The sequence below is a fragment of the Haemaphysalis longicornis genome, unplaced genomic scaffold (genome assembly GCF_048455015.1).
Source record: "Haemaphysalis longicornis isolate Haplotype H1 unplaced genomic scaffold, Haemaphysalis longicornis Haplotype H1 scaffold_8, whole genome shotgun sequence".
Taxonomy (NCBI): Eukaryota; Metazoa; Arthropoda; class Arachnida; order Ixodida; family Ixodidae; genus Haemaphysalis; species Haemaphysalis longicornis.
This window is the reverse complement of record NW_027526445.1, coordinates 193414326-193433656: the sequence shown is the minus strand read 5'-3', so window position 1 is coordinate 193433656 and position 19331 is coordinate 193414326. Positions and strand designations below refer to the sequence as shown.

Below are 19331 nucleotides of genomic sequence, written 5' to 3'. Positions count from 1 at the left end.
CGCAGAGCCACATGCACAATCAGAAGACCGCGGAGTTTTCATCTCTGTTTCATAAACGACGTCGCATCGCTCCGCGAACACTTTTCAAGCGAGCGGGGTGGTTGACTGGTTGATACAAAAGCCCGACGCCTCCATGCTACTCGTGCCTAGAGACGTCTTGTGCCCGCTAGCGTCGTGGCAGCCTTTTTCCATCCACGTTGGCATAAATGGCGAGGTGAATTGAAATCTGTTGCGGCCTCTTGCTCGCCGCAGCCATCTTGGCGTACCTGCAGTCCGTGCGTCGACGCCGCCTTAGCCGTATGGGCCATCTGGGCCGCGTGGGCCATCAGGGCCACGGGGGCCGTCTGCGCCACCTGGTCCACCTTTGCCACCCAAGCCTCCTGCACCACCTGGGCCACCTCGACCACCTGGGCTGCCCTTGCCGCCTGGGCCTCCTGGACCGCCCGAGCCGCCTCTGCCGCCTGGGCCACCCCTGCCGCCTGGGCCGATTCCCGGGCCGCCTGTGCCACCCGTACCGCCTGCACCACCTGGGCCTCCCGGTTCGCCTGGGCCGCCTGGACCACCTGCGGTACCTGGGCTGCCCGAGCCCCCCGGGCCGCCTGGCCCACCGGGGCTGCCTGGGCTGCCGGGAATGCCTGGGCTGCCTGGGCCACCTGGACCACATGAGCAGCGACAAAGCACGATTGGCCTCCTTCTCTAGAGTCTACCGATAAATCTCATTTCATTCATTTACGCTCAACGCCATTCAGGCGCTTTATTTTATTACATTTCCTTGCACTCAACGCCAACGGTTCAGGCTTTACAAAGGCGGATGGGGTAATCAAGAAAAAAACAGCAACAACATGCAGAGCGGGACAAAAGAAATGACAATGAATGAACTTAATCATGCACTGCCCCCTTGAGGGTAGCAGGCTCAAGTGATGCAGACTATGGAAGCGGGAAGGCTGCTCCCGTGCACGCTGGTTTTTCTAACGAAAGAGTAGTGATACTGTTTATATCTGCAGGGGGATGCACCAACCTTGAAATTGTGGTAAACTGGAGAAAACACTTAAATGGGGTCAGTAAAAAGTGGTTTAAGAATTTCGTTTGTTTACTATATTTTGTACGCACACAAGCCTGAAACAAGATTTAAATGTTTTTTTTATTTCTGTCACATCGGACAGATACGCACAGTTCGATAGTGTAAATCTAGCAGCCCGGTTTTGTAGTTATTGCAGTGTTGGAGTAAGCGAGTGAATACCGGGGTCCCAGACGGATCAGGCATATTCGATTTTCAGTTGCATGAGTGTCTATATTTAAACAGAGATATATGTTGGCACCGTTGTTAGCTATATGTTAGCGCCGGTGCAACAAGTAGCGACAAAAAAATCCAAGGGTAAGATTGACACTGTTATATATGCATGACTTTCCCAAGAGAAATTATTGGTAATATGAACTCTAAGACATTTATACGTAGTCAGTTCAGTTAAAGGTGAGCCACTGAGATAATAAGTGAACGGTTTGGTGGGGCGAATCTCTCCTGAAGCTACATTTGATAACATTTATTTTAGGCACAATGTTTCCCGCCATTTCGAAATGTTGATAAGGTCAGTTTGAAGACTCACCGTATTATATTAGTTAGAAATTTCTTGATAAATAACGGCGCAATCATGAGCGAACGATCATATCAGTATCAGGATTAAGGATAAAAGAGGGCCTAACACTGACCCTTGCGGAACACCGGATGTCACCGCGAAACAACTGCACCACTGACACTTAATTAGATCACAAAACCAGAGGGAGGGCTGAGGTGTGCTGGTGAATTCTCTTGCTCAAAAGCGCCCGTAGCAGCAGGATCAAGTTGGATGGTGTTCAGGGAACACCTGCGTGTGTGCGTGCGTAAGTGCCTGTGTGCGCTCGTGTGAGTACATTTCCTAGCCCGTTTCTGGGAAAATCCCGGGCCATCTCCACTAATGTGAAATCGGGGCGGGGCGAAGCATGCAGTGTATAAGTGCATTCTTGGCGCCTTGGCGTTTTTGCCAACGGAGATGAAACCGTTGGGGGGTAGACGTATACAGCTTTGCTGTAAAAGTCTACTGTCTTTTAAGGACGAAGCTCTTCAGCGCGTGGCGTAAACGAATGTCTCGGTGTTTTTCTAGTACTCGTTAGTTCTAGCGCGAGGCGCAAACGAGTTTCCCGGTGTTTAAGTACCACGACTGTATGAAACGACGATTACGACGACAACGATGACAGTAGACGCCAACAGCCCCAGCCCCCAAAGGGCTTCGCCCCTAAAAAAAGGCTCTAGTAGGCTTTCAATGCTTTGCGCGTTTAGGTTGATACTAACAAAAATTGATACCGGGCAAAAAAACAACCTGTTTCCGATCTTTTATGTGAGTTCTTAAAGGCATCTTTTTTTGGCTTCGACATGATAAAAAAAAGTTACGATTTCGCTAGATCATATCTGTTTACAGTGTGTTTGCGAGTGCGTGTACACAGCGTGTGAGAGTATATGCCGGAAAGCTAGAGAAAACACCCTTCTCTCTTGATGTCATCAAATAATTTTGTTACATTTAAAGCTTATAGCTAATTCTTTGGATTCTTTGCAGTTCAGAAGGCTTAGGCTTGGCATAGAAAATTTTGACAAAGGATGTACATTCTCATATATCAGATGGAGGTCCCAGAAAATCACTATATTTTTTGTAGACGGGGTAGCGCAGTTATTACCAACGTTTGCCACTGACACATGCACTACTCCCTGCCCTCCACATCAACTGGGCAAGCAGCATCGTTTAAAAAGGGGTCATCATATCAGCACATTGTTTCTTGAGCCTCTGTTTCCATACTGGTCAGTTTTGCGATTGCAGATGGGCAGAAACAACATGCATGCAGGCATCGAGTTATAGTGACTTTCAGGGGAGGCAGCTGTGGGAAGCCATCACAGCGCTTCTAAAGGCCGAATGGTATTCTCGGTTCGAACGTGGCGACATAAAACTTGGATACCGACCATAGCCTAAACGCCCTTTAAACAAGCAGATAATGAAGTCGGTACAAAATTTGTCACGCAATCAATTAAATTTAATTGCTCTTTGCCGATTATTTCGTTGGAAGCATTTACCGGAGTTTTTGAGAGTCGCTGTCAACGCGCCCTCACAAAGGAACTTCACGTTAAAGAGTGAGGGCTAGTTTCCTCCCCCGTTTTCTCTCTGAGGATCAGCCAGCCGCCCAATGGGATGTGAACCGTACTAGAAATGAATCGAGATATTTTGTCGACATTCGCCGGAGGACAAGAATTTTGGGGCTGCGGGTGCGACCATTGGAAACCACGTAGCAACCATTTTTTGGTGCTACGTGGAACTTGGGGTGGTGCCGAAAAGAGTAATTTTGAAATAGTTACGACATGATGCCGGCTATGAGACACATTAAATTCGTCTGTGTAAACGCTCCGACATATCTGAGAGCACCCGAACTCGGAAGCGAATAAAGGAAATGCTATATGCCAACATTATGGCTTAGGGAAAGCTGAAACTGTGCATTTTATGGATAGCCTTGGCGGAGAAAATAGCGTACATAATATGAAGGGATATTTTGAACTCCGCGTTTCTGTCTCATATAAAGTTGATTTGAAGTGAAAAGTTTGCTATTTGCATATCCAATGAGAGGGCAAATTTCCCCAGCAGTGCTCGTCCAGCTAGTTACTTAGCTAAAAATAAAAAGAGCGCAATGGGCGAGCGCAAAGAAACACAGCAGAGTGTCCACACTCTACTGTGTTTCTCTGTCCTTGTCCATTGCGCTCTTTTTAATTCTGTGAAGCCATGAACCAACTCACCCAACAAAGCATTCCACTAGTCACTTACTCAGAACTAAATCTTCTTCCGGAGCAGCTGGTGATTCCGTCGGCTCGGAGCACGGCCCCGGGTGGCTGACTTCCACGGAGTGGCTAAGATGGCTGTGGCCTTCGCAGCGGGCCCGTTCGAAGTCGCAGCGCGTCATGTAAGTGCGGCCGTCCGAGCCACAGAAGGGCTCTTCCGCCTCGCACGGCTCTGTCGGCGGCGGGCATTCTTCCTTCTGCGTGGAGGAGAACATTGTAATCAGGGTGTCGAACCGGAACTGAACCTGAATTTTCACCCGGAACCGGAACAGAAGCGAACCCGTTTTTTTTTTCCCCATTTTGGAACTGAACCCAACCGGAACGAATCGAAGGAACCGTTCCGAACCGGTTTCGCGGCTTCAAAGCTAATTTCTAGTTTTCGACTATGGTGCCCCACCTTGCCCCTGAAGATATTTTTACCGCTCGCCCGACAGCACAAGCGAACTTTATGCATAGTCTGTAGCTCCACAACCCATCAGCTTCGTCTTCTTATAATTACCCTCAAGTTAATGTAAGGATGTCCTTACATACTATCAGTTTGGGTTAGATACTCCCCACCTCCCCCAATTATCTTTTGCGTTTAGAATAAGTTATGAGACCGTATATTCCGAGCGACATATCATCGCTTATTCTTCATGGTTTCTATATATATATATATATATATATATATATATATATATATATATATATATATATATATATATATATATATATATATATATATATATATATATATTTATATATATATATATATATATATATGGTGTCTAATATCATGTAAAGTTTTCAATGTGTTGTTGATTAGGATGCAACCTCGCCGTTTTGTGAATGCCTTCCGGGACATCATCAACAATAAATCCATATCTCTCACTTGTTCTGGTTTGAAAGGGCAGGTATATAGAAACAGCAGTGAGACACAAACACTCGCAGTCCTCCACACCACCGGAACTTCTCGTGTGTGACATTTTGTCCCTTGTTTGCTGCTTCTAAGAGAGCATGCGAGAAAAAAAACTTTGGGGCCTTCTCAACTCAAACTTTCAAAGCAGAAGGGACAGCATTTGCAGATCATTTTGAACCAGCTCAAACTTAAAATTAAGTCGGGGCGCATGGAGTAATGTCGATTGGCGCGCATTAACGGGTAGACTGGGGTGGATTAGTGAAAAGACTGGGGGAGCTATGGGAATGTGCTGATTCATTTGGATTAGAGGAATTAGAGGGCCGGTTAAAGTCGATTAGGGGCTCAGACCACCCTCGACATTTTTGCGGTCCTTGGCATTTGGGCACTCTCTGTGTTGGGGCCCTGAGTGAGTTGGGGCACTCTCCCCTGGACCAATCAGGAAGTTTAGTTGCGCACAACATAGTCGGAAACTTGTTAAATTACGACAACGCGAATGCTCTAAAATGTATTTTTTATGCACGTATTGTGCTGTTATGTTGTTTCTAGCGTAAGATTGACATCTCGCACTGAAGTTAAAAATAATTGCCTAATGCATATTTTATATTATTTCCACGAGTTTTCGAAACAAGTATGTATATATGAGGTAAGAGTCTAGGAAGCAACTCAACTGAAATAAACAAATGAGGAGCGATCAACTGGTTTGCTGCGAAGGACATCATCGTTCTTGAATACCTTCACCTCCTTTGTGCTACCATTCTGTAGCCTTGGACAACCAGCGGCCGTTAGTGCTTCTTGTGATTTTATTATGCTACTATCTTTACTAGAACTCAATCGTTGTCATCTGTCGCTGACATTTCACTAGCTAGTTGCTATCGCCGGTGTTTCCCTATATTCAGAGAGTCAATATAGCCGTTCCTTCAACTAGCCGGTTTGTTAGCACATAAAAGGTGGACAGAATGAAATCCCTCTAAGCGCCACCTGCCACGCTTGACAAGTGGAGGCTACGCCGGCGCCGGACAGTTTTCGACTTCGAGCACTGGTAATGCTCCCGCGTTAACGCTGAAACGTCGTTAAAACTAGAAGCATGAAAAGCGCAGCAGAGTAACCAACTTATTTAAGCGAGAAACGTTTTGCCTAACTGGGAATGAGGTGGTGGTGGTGGTTCCAGTGAAATGGCGCGTACCCAATCAGGGGGATTGGCCAGGAAATGGGCGCCTTACCCAAAGAAATTAGGTAATTTTCGAAGGGAAAGAAAAATATTTAATTATTAGGATGGATTAGCAGTAGATGAGTAGAGAAATAAAAGTAAGGAGATGAGAGAAAGAAAGAAAAAAATGTAAAAACGAACACCATTTGGAAGTAAGAAATTGGAAGTAAGAAACACGACGAAAGTGGTACAGACGAAGCAGTGAGCTTGGCGCGCATATTCTTGACAAGAAAATCCAGTTAAGCTAAATGCTTGTTTAGCACGGCAGACGGCCTGATTCCAGGATGAATGAGTGCAACGCACTGCAAAGATCCCCGTGGCAGAATCCGAGTTCCTTCGCCCCGAATGACAAAATAACTGTAGCAGACAGCGGGAGGTTTAGCCGGCTGCATGTACTTTCTAAGTATCTTCGTCTTATCGAGGAGAACCGTCTGCAGGAGAAGAAGAAATGGTCGATTGTTTCTGGTTCTTTGCAAAAGGCGCAGGCGCCGCATGCCACTGCCCGCGACCTCACTCATTCGCCTTCTTCCACGAGGGGAAGAAGACGAACCGTTCAGCGGCCCTTCGGTCCTGCACCCTCTCTCGCAAAACTACTCCGACATCCATCATCACTACCGAGATTCCTGCAGGGCCCTACCGTCCCCACATCTATCCCTAGAGTTCCCGACGCACACAATGGGCGACGACTTCGGACCGAAACGCAACTTCCCCCATTGGATTTCCCCTTCCGCATCCCCTACTGCCCAAGCTGCCCGGCACCCCAAATTGAACAAATCGTTCGGTTTAGATGTGCCCTGCTAACTCACCACCCCCCCAACCACACACCCTTGAGCTGGGGGAAGGTCTTGCTGCGCAGTGACCAGCTCGCGCATCAGGAATTTCTTGTGACGCGCGCACGGGCCGCCGTAGCACAGCGCGGCTTACCGGACTGGGATGTCCACCCACCGCTTAGAGTCGGACGCAAATCACTAATAAGAAACGTTTTCCAATCCAATCATTGTGCGAAAATACGTGTGCATGCGCGCATAGATTGGATGGTACCAAAAAAGGTGGCTGGCGAGCAGGCTCTCAGAAAATTAGATTGATTGATTGATTGTGGGGGTTTAACGCGCCGACGCAACGCAGGCGATGAGGCGCGCCGTAGTGGAGGGCTCCGGATTAATTTTGACCACCTGGGGATCTTTAACGTGCGCCGAAATCTCGTACACACGGGCGTTTTTGCTTTTCGCCTCCATCAGAAAAGCGGCCACCGCGGCCGGGAATCGAACCCGCGACCTCGTGCTCAGCAGCGCAACGCCTTAGCCACTGAGCCACCGCGGCGGGTCTCTCAGAAAATTTTCCTGACAGCTAGGCTTCCCGCTTGCCACTAAACTACCTGTCTGCCTGATAGCCAGAATATTCTGGCGAGGATGCGTGATTAGGGTACAAGAGGCGGCCCGTCACGCGCCGGCCATTGGGTGAATGGGGGTGCTAAGCCGCACCACTGCGGAACTCGAGGGTACCAAAAAATGATGGCGGACGTACGGGTCTGCTTGTGGACGGGCAGTCCGCAGGAAGGTTGCCGATTGCCAGAACACTCAGGTGAGGGTGTCACAAGGGGGCAATGCAGGGGGGGCGTGTACGGCATCGGGGCGCTCCCCACAGGCCAGGAGGCTGCCTGCCTACCAGAAGACTGCGGCGAGGATGCACAATTTGGAGACGAGGTGCGGCCCGTCACTGGTCGGCGAAGGGACTGGATCCCAAGACGGCACCGCGGCGGCTACGTAGAGCCATTGTTTTAGAGCGCAGCTCTTAAGCGATCGCGCCTGTAGCTTCGCATCGTCCCTCGGCGTCGGCCTTGTTCTTACCGAGAGAAGAAGCAGGAAAGCGGAGTGTGACAGTATGGAGAACGTGTGAGGGGAGGGCGGTATCCCAAGGTTGCGCGAAACATGCTCGTCAGGGGCGACGCGTTGCGCGATAAAGCCAGAGTATAGCGCGCGCCGTCGTGGGTTCGCTAATGACGCAATCACGTCCAGAGACGCAGCAGCTGTGCGCCGTCGCCGACAAGACAGCAAAAATCCCCATTACTAAGTGTAGTAATCATCAGTCTTTTTTTTTCGTTTTCTGAAGAAAACAACTGCAGCATTTGTGCCCCAAGAATACAATACAATGAGAATATATGTCATCATCCTCATCATCCTCATCATCATCACCACCACCAGCCTACCTACGCCCACTGCTGGGCAAGGGCCTCTCCCATTATTTCTCCAATTACCCCGGTCCTGTGCTAACTGCGACCAATTTATCTCCGCAGACTTCTTGATCTCATCTGCCCATCTAAGTTTCTGCCGCCCCCTGCAACGCTTGCCTTCTCTAGGGATCCTCTCTGTTACCCTTAATGACCAGCGGTTATCTTGCCTTCGCATTACATGCTCCCCCCCCCCCCCCTCCAGATCTATTTCTTCTTCTTAATTTCTACTAATATGTCCTGAACACGCGTTTGTTCCCTGACCCACTCCGCTCTCTCTTGTCCCTTAATATTACACCTATCATCTTCCGCTCCATTGCCCGCTGAGTCGTTCTCAATTTAAGTTGAACCCTCTTGGTGAGCCTATAAGTAAACTAAATTAATATATAATATAATATAAATATAATATAATATATATAAATATAATTTATATATAATATATTATAAATCAATATACAAGTAAAATAAATTAAATTAATAAAAATAAACTTCCGGCCCTAAAAAGTAACGCTTTCCCATTTCAAGACATCAGCAGCCTTAAGTGTCCCTGCGAAGCTCTTATTTCACATCAGTTAGCGTTGTAATCGTTTACCTCCCATGGAAAACATTTTGCAGTGGATTTTACAGTTAAGTCAGCCAAGCCAAAACATTTGCACAAAGAAACCTACATTATGAAGTAGCTTTTATACCGATGTAAAACGGAAACTAAAACGCAGCCCTAAATGAGTAAAACACAAAAACACTCCTGCTTTTTCTTCCTCCGAACCCGGCCGAACCCGTTTGAACCGGTTTGTTTGTTTGTTTGAACCGGGCTGTTTATTGATTACTCTAAGACTTTCGATCACATAAATCACCAAATTCTAATTGAAACGCTTGACCGTTATGGTTTTCGAGGGAATGCCGCGCACCTAATGACGTCTTATCTGGAGCACCGCAAACAAATAGTTCATATCGACGACTGTTTTTCCGAACTACTGCCTTTATCTTCTGGTGTACCACACGGGAGCATCTTGGGACCATTTCTTTTTAATATCTATATTAATGACGTGGTCAGCATTAGCCCTAGCGCTGAATTTATTATTTATGCTGATGACACCAGCATATTTTTACTAGGAAATTCGGCGGACGAATTAGTTGGCGAAGCAAATTTTGTATTAGAAAATCTAAATAGCTGGACTGAGGAAAACCATCTTAAAATAAACACGGGCAAAACCAAATCAGTAATATTCAAAAGTAAAAATAAGAAGGGAACATTAATGCAACAAATACTGCTGAATTTGACCCCGGTTGATATTGTACCCAACATTAAAACACTAGGAGTGGTCTTCCCGGAAAACGTATCTTGGAACGAGCACATCGACACGATATCAAGTAAGTTATCTCAAATAGTGGGGCTAGTTTACCGGAATCACCTGATCCTTCCGCGGCATATAATGATATTAATTTACAACTCTTTGTTTTCCTCAAGAATAAACTACTGCCATCTAGTTTGGGAATCCACTAGTCAAGAAAACATACAAAAAATGTATTCTCTACAATAAAGGTTTCTACGTTTTGTGGAGAACGTGCCTTCACATTATCACACCTACCCGTTGTTTGAAAAGTACAATGTAATGCATTTTGAGAAGATGTGCAACTTTAGATTAACGAAAGCCTATAAACAAGAAATAAAGAGGAAACATGTATTATTTACTGGACTTGTCAACCTTAAAAGAAATTCTCAGCCTTACAAAACGCGAAACTGCGAAATTTGGAACGTTAAAACTTGTAGAACAACATATGGGCGACATATGCTAGGAAACAAGCTTCCGAGGCTACTAAATGTTTTACATCAACTTAACTTTCAGCTGGAAAGCAACACTTTCAATTCAATACGTACCTTTCTTGCAAATAATTACATAGACACAATATAATAGATCGCGCATGCCTGTGTGTGCCAGCTATATTGAATATGTCGGTGTACGTTATAACCAGCTCATATTTCCTTTCGGTCATGTATTGAATGATTTGTGTAATTCTATATGTATAGTGTACTCTATATGTATTATAGAGTAATGTAAATCTGTATGCATGTATTATGACGGCAATCTATACGTACTGAGTGATTTAGTACACCCGTCGGTGTACATTTTTTTTTGTATGTGGTTTGTACGCAAAGCATGAATATTCATATTGGGCTCACATTTTCCTTCGGGTCCTGCACTGATTGATTTATCTGTTCAGTACACATTTTTTTCTTTCTTTTTTCTTTTCCTTCTCTTGTCGCTATTGTTGTTATTGTTGTCTGTTTTTTTTTACATTCTTTCAATGGCGCAAGGGATGCCATATTTCTACAAGACTTATTATTTTTTTTTGTACTGTAGAACACTATTGTACGCTGGTGCCAAAACGGGGGCCCGTAGCTCCGTCAAGCTGTCCTTGAGATGGCTTTTTCTGCCGGCCTCTGGCGTTGTGTCCTATGTACATGATGTCAATAAAGTTTATTGAACCGGTTAGTACCGGAACGGAGTGGTGCTCCGGAACCAAACCCGGAACCGCATCCGAATGGCTTGAACCCGAACCACATCCGAAAAAATTCCGGTTCGACACCCTGATTGTCATGCGCAACTCCGTGCCCGGTAACTTTCTCAAACAGAACAGGTCGTTCTTTAAAATTCACACAATGCGACCAACGTAGCAATTAGCGCGGACACTCGCTGATGCTGGAGACAGATACCACTGCCACCGACTGTCCGGATGCCGGTGGTTACAGTAAACACCACTGACGGAAGGCAAGTCATCACTGCTGGGTTCAAAGGGCACCCAGCCGCGCAATGGCTTCCCATTGTCACCCCGCCCACGCGCACGGCGAACCCCGCTCCACCCACTGCGCACAAGAGACAGAAGCCGGAGAGGCCACGATACGACCGTGCCAGGTGGAACTTGACTCTTCGGCCGGCGGCGCTGAGAGCCATTTACGCCGGTACGGTGGGTAGCCGCCGATGTACTAAGCTCCCGTGGCAAATTCGGCACGTCCGTTTGAAGAAAACGTGCCTCCCAACGCTACGGACAAAGACAAAGCAGGAGCTTAGGCGCTGAGTCACTGTGGCATGCGCTCAAGAGACACCGCCTTCGGACTATCAAGACCAGCGGCAGCAGCGGCGCTGATTGACGGGCCGTTGTTGTTCATGGCTTGTCTGCTCGGCGCTGTAACCACGTGCCCGGAGCTGCATTCTCACGAATCGTCGGCGCTCGACCCCGAGAACCGGGGCGCTTGTACGAGAAAGGGCATGGAGGGGAGGCGACGAATGATCGACGTGGGAGAGGCGCTTTTACGCCGAGCGATTTTCTAAAACGAACCCGGGCCGGAAATTTCGACTGCAGCTAATGGGACGCTCAACGGAAGGAAATTTCTCCTTTCCTATTGGGCGGCAAACGGTGTCTTTCTGTTGGGGAGATCGGTAAAAGCTCGTGTAAGTAGGTTGTAAATAGGAGCGGAGGGGACGCATTAGACGTACTCTAATCACATGATGTCGGAACTATTGCTTCTCCAGGGTGCCAGAAGGTGAAAGAGATGGTCTTCGGCCACCATGGTGGCAGCAGTCAAGTGCTGCTCTACCAGCGAGGCCAACGTAACAGGCAACGAGGACGCATTAGACGTACTCTAATCACATGATGTCGGAACTATTGCTTCTCCAGGGTGCCAGAAGGTGAAAGAGTTGGTCTTCGGCCACCATGTTGGCAGCAGTCAAGTGCTGCTCTACCAGCGAGGCCAACGTAACAGGCAACGAGGACGCATTAGACGTACTCTAATCACATGATGTCGGAACTATTGCTTCTCCAGGGTGCCAGAAGGTGAAAGAGTTGGTCTTCGGCCACCATGTTGGCAGCAGTCAAGTGCTGCTCTACCAGCGAGGCCAACGTAACAGGCAACGAGAACGTGTACTACGAGTCTACATCCTCCCTGGAAAACTGACATCGACACTTTCATGCGTACTGTTGAAATACTGTTGTTGCTACTTAGGGCGGACCACCGAACATTCAATTTTCACAGTCACATACACTAAACAGGCCTGGACCATTACGACGTCAATGGGAACAGCCCACTTGCGAAGAATATACAACCCACCGACTCCCCACGTGCATACCCTGACTTCCTGCCCGAGCGAATATCTCTACCAGCATTGGCTACTCTACAATAAGTGAACCAACTTCCAGAACTGTCTGGTCACCTAAATGCGGATCTCTCAAAGAACACGAGTCGGCACACGACCCTGCCCGCGCCCGAAAACACACCAGGTTGTTACGCAAGAGGGAGCCGACTTGCAGGCTCGATCAAGTCACATACGAAGCTTTTATAAAGATGTGGTTCAGTAAAGCTTGACGCCGGGCTAGTTGGTGAACACAGAGACGGACATGGGAAAAAAACGTAAACTTTCACGCGAAGACGGCAGTCTTCTCGTGAAAGACTACGTTTTTCTTTCCCTGTCCGCCTCTGTGTTCACAACAAGCGCAACTTACGTTCAAAAGTTTAAGATGCGAGCGGTTGAAAACAAAAAAAAGCATGAGAAAAAAACAGGTTTGCTTCGTTTTTCTTTTTTTTTTCATCCATAGTAACGTCGAAGAAAAGAGAGCGGAAATCCGTTGCGATGCAACCAATCTGCAGTGAGGGAAATGTTTCTGAAATCAATGCTTTGACGGGAAATCGCGCGCAGATTTTGAGAGCGGAAGCTCTGCAGGAACTTCTGTGGTGCAGCATGAAACAATTATATTCTTTTCAGTGCAAACAAAAAAATTCACCGGGCACTTAGCTCTTTTAGGTGATTTGAATGCGAAAGCCAGCGATCACCGGAGGCCTCTTCACTGCTGCAACGTGTTTGCGGGGCCGTCACGTTCCCCTGTCACGCGGCACGAGTCCCGATGATTCTTCTCCAATCACGGCACGGCACAGGGTTAGTACTGTAGTTGCCACACTTGACTGCGGCTTCGGCGTCCCGGGTTCAAGTCCCATTCGAAGTCAAATATGTTTTTATGGATATTTCATTTTGTTATTTTCTTTTTACAGCGGCCGTAACTTGGTTTCATTCGCGTAGTCGCCAGCAGCTACGGTCACTTTTCGCGTTTGATGACGCAGCTAAGGCTTCCGCCTTGAGAGGTATGCCGAATTTTTATAGATTTGCGCGGAATGGCCTTTTCTCAATTTTTCATATGTTTCTGAGAAAAACACAAAAAACCTCTTTTTTTTCACGCCTTTCGAAATTTCGCGAAAACTTGCATCTCTAATCAAGCCCACGCCTCTCCAAAAATACGCCGACGTACACGCCCTCTAGCGGCACGGGTGCCAGCGATGTCCATCACCCCACCCGCTCTATCCAGTGGAGTCGAAGCTGCCACCTTCCGAAGGCTGCAAGCGAACTCTTACCCCAACTATATATACACTTCCTCTGGCGAATACTGCCCCCACTGTCCCCTAACCAACGAACTTAACTTCCAATTCCCAACCCACTTACACGAACAGTGGGTGGGTGGGTAACCTGGTGGACAGGGCCCGGGTGGCCAGCGTAGGCCAGGGCATTCCAGAATGGGGGAAACCTCCCACCTGGCGGGTGCCCAGACATGAGCACACCAGGTCGCCTGAACCAACTTTGCTTCTCCATCTCACGAAGCAGTTTGAGCAACGCCTGAACACAGCGAACTTCATAGTAGCACAGAAAACTTCCGTCAGGTAACGTTCAGCCACGAGGAAATTTCAGCCAGGCTATTTCAGAAATGTTTGCTCAACTGAAATGTTTCTCTTGCGCTAGAGGTCCTGATCAAAATAGCGTGCGTCTATCGCGTCACGTCGACCAAGAATCCAGAGCCAGTGTAAACTTCTGCGTAACTCTCAGCTCATTGAAAAGAAACCACACTGAGATTGGCCGCTTTCATTCTGCAGCTTCACTGGTCTGCATTTACGCAGTATAGTGGAAGGGCTCCACATTTTTCTTGAATATCGCGATACCGAAAGTTGCGCCGGAACACTGCGCCCACGCTGTGCCAGGAAGCTCCAGTGTGCGTCGGTTGGGGGAAACGGGAATTGGCCCCAAAAGAGGTGCCGACAGAGTTCAGATCCAAGAAGCCCCGAGCCAAGCAGTAAATTCTGGTCCGTGAGAGAAATACTTGCGCAGCATGATTGCCACAGCAGCTTTTTAAACTTTTTTCCTTGCACGTCACTGGCGCATATGCATCGAGCACTGCCCGTTTCGAAAGCATGCAGCCGCAGGAGTCTTCGGCCCGCTCCCCACTCAGTGATGTTCCAAAGTGGCGAGAAAAATTCTCATACCAGGGTTCAGAAATTCTCTATTTCCAGCATTTCACCCCCCCCCCCCCCCCCAGACTTTTTAAGAATTCCTTTCCAAATTCCCTGCTTTCACATTCTGGAGCATTCTGGAGCTGATAGGTCTTTCCGTGGATTGCTCTTTGGTTTGGGCGTTAGCCAGCGCCACCTATGTCGACTTTACATTGCCTTCCGGACGCAGACACCGCTCAGAGAATGTTTCAGGGTGGACTAAACCCCCCTACATCTGCCGCTCAGCAGCATTTGAAGTTAAAAGCAGCCCCTATGAAAACAAAAAAACCAAGGCATTGTTGGGTAATTGAGGTAATTTTAGCTCAGCGCGGGAATTGCTAGAGCCATCGCTTGTTGACAGCACGCGGACTAAGGCTCACCCGAAATACACCTTTGCACATTGTGCACGAATACACGCGAACAGGGTCCAGCCCTCTAGCCGTTCTGACGGAGTATTCTTTGCTCTATGCTCCCTCCTGCCTCATGAGCTGGCTTCGATGCTTGTGGCTTGTGGGAACACGACCGCTGTGATTTGAACATAAATCCGAGGAAGTGTGCGGGGAACTTTGTAAAAGAAAACTGGGTAATAAATGAGGCGAGCTCCAGTTTACTGACATCGTTTACCGTTCTATTCCACGAGCCCTGAAATTATCTGCATCTATCAGGGATTTCCTTTTTTCCCTTTTGGCCAAAGTTTCAGCCGAAAATTCCCCGCACGGAACATCCCTGTCCCCACTGTCGCCGCTGCTTTTGGGGCACGTTCAATACTGAGATTTAGCGTGTGCATGCGTTTGAAATGCACACTAATGGGGAGCAGTAACTCTGTTAGTAAATGTGGTCCATTTACAAGAGTTTAAACATTTCTCACGTGGTGTTAGTGTGGTACGTTAGGCCTGTTTGAGCGTCAGGTGTGTGTCACAGACCAGCGCCGCGAAACCGGCGTATGCATGGAGCAGATTTTAATTCCACTGCCCTGAAATTTGCCAGTGTCTCCGTAAGCAGAGTTTCCTCAGGTGGTCATAATACGGCGGTACACTATAGATTTAAAACGGCCTTGTACGCTCGCCTACATAATTAACGAAGCACTCATACCTGACAGGACAGCACGCCAGTTTTGCTTGCCAATACCGTGCCTCCGATATTGATCGCTACCCTGGTCAAGCAATGTGGCATAAATTTCACCCACATTCTGCGAAATAAGTGTGGTGGATAACAGAAAATTATGCAGTACAGCCCACTTATAGAGAACCCAGTTTTAACGAAACAGTGGCTATAACGAACAAATCTTCGTTATCCGTTACCATTCATATGCACAGATTTTGTGTCCAGATGTAGCGAAAAGCGGGTATAACGAACTGATCTCAGTTTCCCGATGTGTTCGTTACACGCGGGCTCGTTTGTACCTGGGGATTAGCACCCGACAAATAATTTAATGCTGGGCCTTCTTGTCCTGAGGTGCGTGCTTGCAAACATTCATGCGCTACGTGTATCCTGCGCTAGCAGGCGCCGACGGACTTATAAGAGTAAGCCGCGTCTGCGACTAAACGATTCTTCGAAACATCACCCAATGACACAGGCGCAGCCTGCACAAACTAGCATAAACTAAAATCAGGAGGTGTCACCGGTTACCACGCTCTTCCAACGACATCTTCTATCGCTTGTGAACTGCCTACCCTGTATACACTTCAAAAAATGTGTCCCCCGAGTGATCAGCTGTTCGTTGAAGTGTAAAAAAAAAAAAACAGTGACGCGCGGCTTGTGTGTCTGAGTACTAAAACGTTCATTCCTTGATTTCGTTCCGCATTCGGACACAATTATAGTTAAGCGTCCCCGTTTACGACGCTTCTCGAGGCGTGCGGCTCGTTCGTCCTCTGTCTCGAGCTCCGCTGGCTTCCTCCTCTTGGTTTCGTTCCGGCGGCGAAACCTGGCTTCTTTCAGTTTCTCCGACTCACTTTCCATATCTGAGGACGAATCCCACGGAGTGGTGCGGCTACCGGCAACAGCGAAACGGCGAAAATACGGCCATTGTAGTTCTCCCTACAAAAGCAGCGAAAGGGAACCAAAGCATTGCATGAGCCCCTGTCAGCCACCCAGCGCCCATCCCGTAGACGCCGCGGAAAAGCGGCGGCAGGCGGCGCAGCTATTACGAAGCTCGAGGCGTATACTGCAAAGCCTCAGAAAGACGTGCATGTGAGCGCAGAGAGAGAAGAAACGCGCAATCGAGCACCACTAGCTATACAGCGGCTCTGAAGTATATATTAATGAGCACATGCGCACGGGGTGATGAGGGGCAGTAAGAGCACTTTTGTCAGGAGGGGAGGTTGAACGAGTAACTGATTCGAAGTTGCCTCAGTTGCAGCACGCCCGCGGCTTGTGCAATCGTCAAATTATGTCATAGACTGCGAGCTAAGCTACAGCGGCGCTTGCAACTCCGCCCTGGTTAATTGCCATCGAACACTGAAACAGGTCATCCCCCCTTTTCAAAAATGCTTTTTTACATGTGCACGGCACCGCATACCTGTTGAATTTGCATATACGTATTCCCACCGCATGTTAAGGGTGCCGCGGAAAAAAATGCAACTTTTCAGTACGTCACTCCGCGCCATTACAGCCACAAAAGGCGCTTTTTAAACGAATAAACGCAAGAAGTACTGAAGACATTCAAACTGCGCGCTACAGTGACGTGTTATGGACAGGACTGACCTCATATGGGCCAGCATTTAAAACAATCTAAGGTACACGTTATCATCCCAGTGATGCAATCAAACAGAGCTGGAGTTCCCACTCCAATCGCCCAGTCGTGTGTTTTTGCGGTGTTTCGACGATTCAGTGGTGGCCGGCGAGGCCACTGTGGTCTGGCGGGAAGTGAATGGGCTGACGCGGAGGCGAAAAGGGCTTCGGCAGGCGCAGTAGTCGTGCGCCTTCCACTCGCACGGCCCGATACGACAGCCCTCCCCACCGCTGTTCTCCGCGAAGCCGCGACAAATCACTGTGCCCACCCTTACCGGCGCCACAGAAGGCTCCAGCGTCTGGACCCTGATTGCAGGTCCCAGATGCCCCGAGGGACTCGTCGCTGGGGGCATCCGGAACCTGAAATCAGCGTCCAACTCGTCGCTGCCCCATCGACTGCGGCTGGGCATGGCTTTCACTCATCGCTACCAACACGTCGCCGCTGGTTCGAGTGACCCCGACTGTGAATCCTGCCACATACCAGAGACTGTTGAACATGTACAGTGCAACTGTCCCTGCTACGTGCATCACCCTGGAAAGTTGGCCACGTCGTTGGCCCGGTTACACAATCGGGCATTGTCTGACGACATTCTGCTGGGACCCTTGCCACACCCGCCGGGTTAAAACAAGGCCTGCCAGGCAGTGCCGGAATTCCCGAAAAGCAGCGGTTTTGCAGCTAGCTAGGTTGTAGCGCAGTACTGTTGTGGTGAACTATGTCAATAATCATACCTGTCACCCTCTCTACCCGTGTTCTTTTCGCCCTTCTCCCACCTTCCCACAGAGTAGCAAGTCAGAGACGATCACGCCGGCCTCTCTATGTTTACCTTCCATTAATTAAATTGCTCTCTCTCTCTCAGCGGTGCTTCAGTTCGGCCGCGGCCACCAATCGCACAAAGGAGATTCTGTGGCGTCATAAAAAAGTTGCCAGAAAGTGGCCAGGGAGTCACCACTGCTTTTCATGCTCTTTTTAAATATTACCGCTATTCTTTTTAGGTTGCGATAACATTGGCACCACTGTTATCGGGACAAAGCAGTCTCTCTAATGGACCGAACTCGTTTTTCGCTGAGGGGAAAGGGATCGGGAAATTGAGCAGCTTTGCATTGCTTGCCACTGAGCGCTCACGCGCCTCGTGAATAGAACGCACCGACGGCGCCCCATTACTTTCCGCCTGTTCGACAAGTCCGAAACCTGCACAGGCAGCTCCGTGGCCCGGCCGCACGGCATTCCTAGATTTGTGCGCGCCGTTTTGCTGAGCGCGTGCACGCACTTTTGGTGGCGTGCACCAATAGGTCAGCTGTCGTCTCACCTGGGGAGCCGGCGTCGGGTTTGCAGCCGTTGTAGCGAGGGTGATCACGACGGCAAACGCGGCGAGCAGGTCCATGCCTCTACGGGCAGGTATACCACACGGGCGAATCTGGCGCCAGCGTCAACGCGACTCGCTCGAGGCCGTCTCGCTGAGGAGAGGAGGGTCCCGCAACAAGTCTGAATGCTAATAATGACAAGTAAAAACAAAGTCGCCCCACTTTTTGCCGTGTGGAACGGAGGGAAGGAGCAGCGTAAACTGATTGCGAGGGCTGCCTGGGTAATGTCGGGCCGTCTCCTAAATTCTTTTTTTCCTCCATGCCTTACGGCAAAGGCAATTTAATGCGCGGCGCTTGCCGGTGCTTGCTTGCTTGCTTGCTTATGGCGGCGGCTGCCGAAGGGGGCGTCGTCCGCCGGGGCAGACACTTAATCTCTCTAGGCCGAGCCTTGAGAAAGTAAACCAAAAAGACGCCGTTCATAATTTTCGATTTCCAGAATGACCATTCTCAGTGGCCGAGAGTGCAAATTCGCCGAATGACGATGAGCCGCGTGTTCAATTTGACTGAAAAATGGCATCTGCGCTGGGGCAGTGCGAAACGCGAAACGCCATCCCCGACCCTGAATTTATTTGCTACAGCCGGCGACAGAGCGAGCGTTCGCGTGGAAGGCGATGCTGGAGGCACTTAATGGGGGCCAATTGCTCCTCCTCCGGATCTGGACACGTGTGTTTCCGGTGGCCGAATCGTATGGTGTGTCGGAAAACTTTCAACCGAGTGTATTTTCTGTGCGGTGTCGCGTCATTGGCTGCG

General features: G+C 48.8%; 1 protein-coding gene across 1 annotated transcript in view; it reads right to left on the bottom strand.

Annotated features, from left to right (window-relative positions):
* The window catches only part of LOC144149899 (uncharacterized), a 29534-nt gene extending 10792 nt beyond the window's left edge, over positions 1–18742 (bottom strand). The window contains exons 1-3 of the mRNA XM_077681625.1: positions 18527–18742; positions 3837–4047; positions 267–653 (exon numbers count right to left, since the gene is read on the bottom strand). Of these exons, the coding sequence (XP_077537751.1) occupies positions 292–653; positions 3837–4047; positions 18527–18601 (648 nt within the window). The 5' untranslated portion in view covers positions 18602–18742 and the 3' untranslated portion in view covers positions 267–291. The remainder of the gene's footprint in view (positions 1–266; positions 654–3836; positions 4048–18526) is intronic.
* Positions 18743–19331: the final 589 nt, after the last annotated feature.